The 7,226-nt window shown below is 40.5% G+C and overlaps 1 protein-coding gene across 1 annotated transcript; it reads left to right on the top strand.

Annotated features, from left to right (window-relative positions):
- Positions 1-1,160: 1,160 nt before the first annotated feature.
- Zpr1 (zinc finger protein Zpr1) lies at positions 1,161-6,979 on the top strand. The gene is made up of 8 exons (XM_080266654.1): positions 1,161-1,296; positions 2,305-2,554; positions 2,691-2,851; positions 3,632-4,030; positions 4,222-4,433; positions 4,902-5,031; positions 5,316-5,537; positions 6,686-6,979. Exons 1-8 carry the CDS (start codon positions 1,195-1,197, stop codon positions 6,851-6,853), a joined length of 1,644 nt encoding a protein of 547 aa, XP_080122780.1. The 5' UTR covers positions 1,161-1,194; the 3' UTR covers positions 6,854-6,979.
- Positions 6,980-7,226: the final 247 nt, after the last annotated feature.

Raw genomic sequence — 7,226 nt, 5'->3', positions numbered from 1 at the left:
CCACTTTTGAGTATGTTGAGTAAGATTCTTCCATTACACTGTAAACAACTGTAGGTACAGTGTTAGGAACATGATAAAAACAGTTGCAAAGTTTTCAGGAGGAAAAGGTACTTTATCACCCTGAAAATAGTCAGTACAATACATGTAAGGTCCTTCTACTGCCCCAAATAAAGTGTATGTTTACCCATCCCCCTTATATTACATGTACTGTATGCAAGATATGTAACATTAAAGCTGATTTAACCTGGGCATTTTGTAGGTTCAGAAGTTGAACAGTAACCATCCAAACCAAAACCAAGCTAAATTAACTGTCAAAATTCAAACCCATATCTTATGGACCTAACCTGGGATAAAATCACAGATACCTCATCATTACTGATGGTGAAAAGTTAATGTCATGAATTTGCCCATGTCTCATCATGATGTAATTGGTTTCTGACACAAAACTTCCGTGGAAATTACTGGAGTGTAAGAGAAAAATTATACAGTACATTCTGTAATGTCTACAGGTAGACTATTCAGCAACCAAATGGCTTTCTAACAAAATTCTAGCCACACATATGAACACATAGCCTACAAGAAATTTTTTGGGGAGAGTGTATGCACTGATTTCATAGCTTTTAAACAATACTATGCAATGTATTTATCTAATAAAATTACTAATTCTATAAACTTTACATGCAACTTATTTCCCTAAGGATATTTGTTTATGTTTGAATCCCACACACGATGCCACTTTGACCTCAGTACCTAGACAGGTTATGTTAAGTTAGATCTGTTATTACTGATCTTTGACAAAAATGTATAAAGTAAGAGTTTCATCTTTCAGTGAATTATTTACACACCACCTAATAATAATGGGTAAATCCATGAATGTAGTGCCCCCAAAAATCACCTTTTAATTCATTATGAACATTAAACTTCCTGATTTTTTCAGTATACTGTATTTTCCTCAGTTAATGAAAGTTGTGTTGATGAATTAATATCATACTGATGATTATGACTGCTATTAGCTACATTTTGTATGCAGCTTCTGGTAAAGGTGTTTAAAATAAAATACTTTATATGAAACTCTCGCAACAGGTGTGAGAAATGTCATTCTAGGTGTTGCACAGCGATTCCAGAGGTACAGTGTAATTAACAGTTGTATTATAATTTGCTGTTACAGTAGTGTGTAAGCCTCAGTCATCAAGCATGGGGGAGGATGTGCAACCCATCTACGTGGACCTGGCATCTGAGAGTGACGACCCACATGTAACTGAAGTGCCCAGTCTCTGTATGGCCTGCCAAAATATGGTATGTGCATGTGCACATATAGGCATGTATGTACTGTACACACATCACATAGAAAGAGATGTGCTGCTTACTGAACTACATTTGTTTGTACTAGAATCCTGTTTAACCTTCAATCTAATGATGTATGTGTATTTTCTATTTATTCATGCTCCTTCCAGATGACTGTATTCATATCAGGACAGAGTTTCTAAACTGGAGGGGTTAGACATAACCTTCATTAACCCCGTCACGTAGAGAGGTCTCCCATAAACTGAATAACATCGCCTGGTTGCAAGAATAAACTATGGGTCACAATACCTTACTGGATGGAAGATGATAAGTCAGGCAACCACACAAAGAAATGAAAGCAGTAAGGAATTACAGATCAGTCACAATATGGTGGGAACCATGTGACTGCATCATGTGGGTGCTTTGAACCTTCAGATGGTGATTTTTACTGCATACTGAAATTTTCAGTAAAACTAGTGGATAGATATGATTTGATGCCTCCATATAACTGGTATATTTGCTAGTCATGTCTCTGCAGAATAAGGGATGTCTGTAGTACTATATGGCATATTTTATGCTTTCAGATTCAATTTTTAGGTCCTACTCATCCTACTTCCTAGGAAGAAATTGAGTTATAATGTAATAAATTATAATGATGAGTAGGGGAATGGCTCAGGATTATGACATTTTAAGAGCTGTCATCAGGTGAAAGGATCAAGTTACTTATGACGTCATGGTCAGTGGTCTCTGAATGTAAATTAAACTAAACTATACTGTACTTAGTCTGTTCATCCCTGACAACTGGACCACTCCCACAATCTTGAATAGGCCTAATTTGTTATGGCTGCATGAAATTCAGAGACAGTTTGAAGTAGGAATGAGTCTTCCATAGTTACTAGTTAGTCAACATTCCAGTCTAACCAAACTGACCATCAACTGAGCTGAAAAGGGTTTGGAATCTCAGTCAGATTTGAGTAAATGTGCCCTAACTACACGTCCAACAAACCTCTCATTCGCCAGGGCACCACCCGCTTGCTCATGACCCGCATCCCCCATTACAAAGAAGTCATCCTTACCTCCTTTGAGTGCGAGCACTGTGGCAATCGAAACTCCGGGTGCCAGACTGGCGCAGTGGGGGAGCGTGGAGTGCGGTACCAGTTGGAAGTGAAGCAGACTACTGACCTTACACGCCAGGTGGTGAGGTCGGAACATGCCACAGTCACAGTGCCAGATTTGGAGCTGGAGATTCCTGCAACCATGGAGAAGGGCGGTGAGTTTTGATGTTGAGTCTGATTACAGAAAAATAAGTAAATACAGTAGAAGTATGAAAAATTATACCATATTACTGGTACTGTATGAATACTGGGTTAAAAAAAAAAAAAAAAAAAAAAAAATTGTTGGTTCAGAGGTGACGACAGTGGAGGGGCTGCTGACCCAGACAAAGGAAGGTTTGAGCCGAGATCAGGAGGCGAGGCTTTGTGAGCAGCCTGAGGTGGCCCGGCAGATATATGACTTCATAGACCGCCTCACTTCATTCATCACACTCGACCAACCCTTCACGCTCATCGTACGTACATTTCTCTCTCTCTCTCTCTCTCTCTCTCTCCCTCCCTCCCTCCCCCCCCTCCCCCCCTCCTCCTCTCCTCTCCTCTCTTTAAAAAAAATATATCCTTCATGAATTTCCACTAATCCATAAGTGCAACATGCATCAAGTGATTTTGAGATGGCCTATGATAAGTTGAATTGGAATGGTTCATGAAAGGTGTTGGATCCACTCAGTTTTGAAAACAAGGATATACTTTATAACACTGCAGTATATTTCTCATTCTATGGTCATGTGATGAAATAATTGGTTCATAAAAATTTTATTATGCAGTAATTATTTGTGAAGTGCTGTAAGTGTCTAGTGTGACAGTATGATTCAACATAACAATAACAGTAATTTTATAAGTGTTTTTCCTTATTCTGCACATATTAGTTACCAGTACAGTATATAGACCTGTGAGGAAGAGCAATAATTCTGGGGGCTTTAGTGGTTAGTGAGTCAGTTTGTGACCCATGCCATTGACCATGCTCCCTCTCTTGTGCTCTCTCTCTCTCCCCGTACTTTCTGGACCTTACCTTATGCCATCCTTAGGTGGGTAAAAAGAGGTTAGGATGATGATGTAAATGTTGATATAAATTCAGGTGGATAATTATAAGGTAGTTTAGCTTCCAGTCCATAGAATATAATGGCCAGCCTCAGTATAAGGATGAAGAGGAAGCATGTCACCATTTTCATATATGTACTGTACAGTATGGTTGTGTGAATACTAATACAGGTATAAATTTTACTCTCTGCTCCTAGGTTGATGACCCATCGGGAAACAGCTTTGTTGAAAATCCTCTGGCACCTAAGCAGGATCCGCAACTAACACAGAAGTATTATCAAAGAACCCTAGAGCAAAACTCGGCTCTGGGGTTGGCACAGGAGGAAGGGAATGAGGACAATGGGAGGGTGATTGATGATGCGGAGAAGAATAACGATAGAGAGGAGTGTGAAAGTGAAATTGATAATAAAGTCAGAGAGGAGATTGAAAACCAGAAAAATGAATGCCCAGAAGCTGCACAAGAGGATGGCACTAGAAAAAGCAGTGAGAAGGAGGAGAATGTAAAAGATGAGGTGCTGGTGTTCTCGACGCTGTGTGACCGCTGCAGCCGACCCACTACCACCAACATGAAAGTCGTCCAGATACCCTACTTTAAGGTGAGACAAAGGAGTGAGGGAGGGAGAGTTATCGGATTGATGTGGTTAACTTGCGAATTGATGAGCTGACCATGTGAAGTACATTAAAAAAAAAAAAAAAAAAAAAAAAAAAAAAGCTGGTGGTTAGGCTTGTGTTAAGAAATCTTGTATGTCTCTAAGAATATGACCCTAAGCCATCTTTCTTTTGTCAGGAAGTAATCATCATGGCACTGCATTGTGACAATTGTGGCCACCGTACCAATGAGGTGAAGAGCGGTGCCGGGATTGGCGAGAAAGGCCGTAGGATCACCCTTACTCTTACTGACCCCTCTGACCTCACACGTGATGTCCTCAAGTCTGACACATGTGACCTCCTGATTCCTGAACTTGACCTTACTGTTGGTGGAGGACTCATTGGTGGAAAGTGAGTGTACATCCCTCCAGTTGTGAGCTCTTTTGATCACTATCTTTGTGTCACATCACTCATATTCCCTTTGCTGAAGGAAAGTGTAACACATTTCTCTGGGTATTCTCTTGAATGATCCATATTATTCTCCTACACTTCCAAAGCCTTTCACATCTATACCCATGTAATAAGTATTGGGTGGGGGCAGGCCAGTTCTTCAGCGACACAGTTGTGTTCCATGGCCCTGTTGATCAGTTGCTGTCCAGGATTCTTAAAACACAGCTTGAACATGTAGAGAAAAGCTGCTTGCCCATGTCGGTGTGTGCAAGGAGGCCATTACAATGTTGATGACAGTGATGAGAGGCTGATAATGATGACTGATGTGAGGTGATGGCAATGACAGTGATGCAAGATAGTGATGAGGATGATGACAGTGATGTTAGAAGTTGGGTTCAAGTTGATGATTTTTTTTTTTTTTTCCCACAGGTTCACCACACTGGAGGGTCTGCTTCGGGATGTGAAAGATGACTTGTCTAACAACCCCTTCCTGGCTGGTGATTCTGCCGAGGGCCACCGCAAAGCCGTACTTGACTCAATATGTGACAAGCTTGATGAGGTAATAGCAGTCTCCTTGTAACATTGTCTTCTGATGTTTTTATTCAGGTATTGGGAGAACTCTTGTAGTGAAGGAATGAACCAACTCAATCCATATATTTTTTTTTTCCTCCATTGGCCCTCGGAAGTACCGTCATGAGAGTGAAGTGTGACTGTAAAGTTGTTAACAGTCAACACTAAGCCAGGAAACATTCAGCCACAGTTACATTGTCAAGTCCAAGCAGGGATGATGGTAACCAGCCACTTCTTATGTACTGTGTCTTATGTGGTATATTTATGTTTCAGGTTATTGCTGGGGAACACTATGTGACCCTGACCCTGGATGACCCAGCAGGCAACAGCTATGTGCAAAACCTGTATGCGCCTGACCCCGATCCCAACATGACCTGTGAAGAGTATGTCAGAACCCATGAGCAGGATGAAGCACTTGGCCTCTTAGACATGAAGACGGAGAACTACCTCGAGGACAACAACCGTAATGAGGAGGAACAGCAGCAAGGCGTCAAGGTGGTCTGCTAACCTTTTGACTACCAGTGGCATTTCATAAGCTAAATTATATTGTATCTGGTGGCAGGGGTGAATAAAGAAAAATGTTGTCAGTTTTGAAAGGGTTAACATAGATGGTTATTAATGCTTCAGCTACCCAAGACAATGCATTGTATCCATGCATCTCTAACTTTGCCTAGAACTGCCATCACTCCACCACGAATGCTGAGCTATAACACTAGTTTAACATTAGAATATGATAATAGTCATGAAGAAGAGCTGTGGAATAGATGTAGAGCCGCAGTAATGCCTTTTTTTCTGCCACTGAGCTACATGAAATAGCCTGCAAAAGATGAAAATCTGGGTCAAGTTAAACACTGTATAGCTGGAAGAATGTGTCTGGAGGTAAAGTCTCACCAATCTAAACCAAGGTTTGGGTGGGGTCTGGTGCTGGGTGCAGCCATGCCATACTTCCTAAACGAGCGATGAGTAGATTCTGTTATATATGTAATAGGCATCACAGATAGGTACACACATACTAATACAATATAAACGTAAGTATTCTAGCATATCAAAGGAAGGTAAACTTGTAATGCATATGGCTCTTGTACATCAATAAAGAAACGTGGCATACATATTTTACAGTGGTGCTGAAAAAAATGTAGTTACTTTTACCGACTTTCATGGTAGTTCTAAGTTGGGTAAGTAATGTAACCATTACGTTTATAATATAATTTGAAGGAATCAGTAGAACATACGCTATTTTCTTATTAGAAATAAATAAGTTAAAACACTCACAAGCGGCAACATCCAGGCCCATACTAGGAATCATAAATTATATGAGAGAGAGAGAAAGTGATTTTTAAATTCATTATTTTGGTTATATTTATAACTAAAATTAGTTTGTCTTTACACAAACACACACACACAAGTGGGTGAAGTCATGTCAGGCCAGGTGGCGAGATGTGAGTGGCGAGCTCTAACGGTGTCAGGTCAGCCACTAGCCAATCATAGTATAGGAAACAAGGCAATGCTGTACACCGGGAAATCCCCGGCTGGACTCCACCCAAACCTTGGTTTTAGATTGGTGAGACTTTAACAAGATTAAAATATATAAATGTTATGATACTGATAGTCATGAATGACAACTTACTAGTTGCAACCCCCAGGCTCATCTGAACGTGAACCCAGTGGATCGCAGGAAATTAACAGTGCAGTCCACCAGTCTCCATTTGGATGGTGGAAGAGAATCAAGGGACATGGGTGCATCCAGGCAGGTCCTCTGTTCAGGTGCATCAGTGCCATCACAGAAAGGCATCCCTCTTCAGCGCCGATGACAAGACGAACAGCAGCATAGTTTGAAGGTCATCTGACTCCTTCACTACCAAAGGCAATACGCAAACTGAAAAATATCATCTGATGGTAGTAAGAAGAAACAAAAGAGAAACATTCTACTGACAGCCATGAACACACAGAACTACAATACCTTTAAGCAAACCTTAACGAGGAGGGTCAACAATGTGACGTGATGGTGTTCTGTTAACCCATTCATTATCAAATTCACTGCATAAGCTGAATAAAAAGATGTATGGAAGCAGCAGGAGTAAACAAAATAGCGTTATCAGACTTAAAGGATTATTGGACACTTTGTAATCCTTTCAGTAGAAACCCTTTCCTAAGCTGAAGCTTAAATCAACCTTTCAGTTATAA

Source organism: Coenobita brevimanus, chromosome 21 (assembly GCF_032717465.1).
Source record: "Coenobita brevimanus isolate Jiangsu-jjx chromosome 21, ASM3271746v2, whole genome shotgun sequence".
NCBI lineage: Eukaryota > Metazoa > Arthropoda > Malacostraca > Decapoda > Coenobitidae > Coenobita > Coenobita brevimanus.
The sequence above is the reverse complement of the archived record's forward strand: the minus strand, read 5'-3'. Positions and strand labels throughout refer to the sequence as shown.

Coding starts and splice junctions, on each gene's coding strand:
- Zpr1 (XM_080266654.1), top strand. CDS start 1,195: ATGGGGGAGGATGTGCAACCCATCTACGTGGACCTGGCATCTGAGAGT. Junction 2,555..2,690: donor TGCAACCATGGAGAAGGGCG/GTGAGTTTTGAT, acceptor TTGTTGGTTCAG/AGGTGACGACAGTGGAGGGG. Junction 5,538..6,685: donor AACAGCAGCAAGGCGTCAAG/GTGGTCTGCTAA, acceptor TGCAACCCCCAG/GCTCATCTGAACGTGAACCC.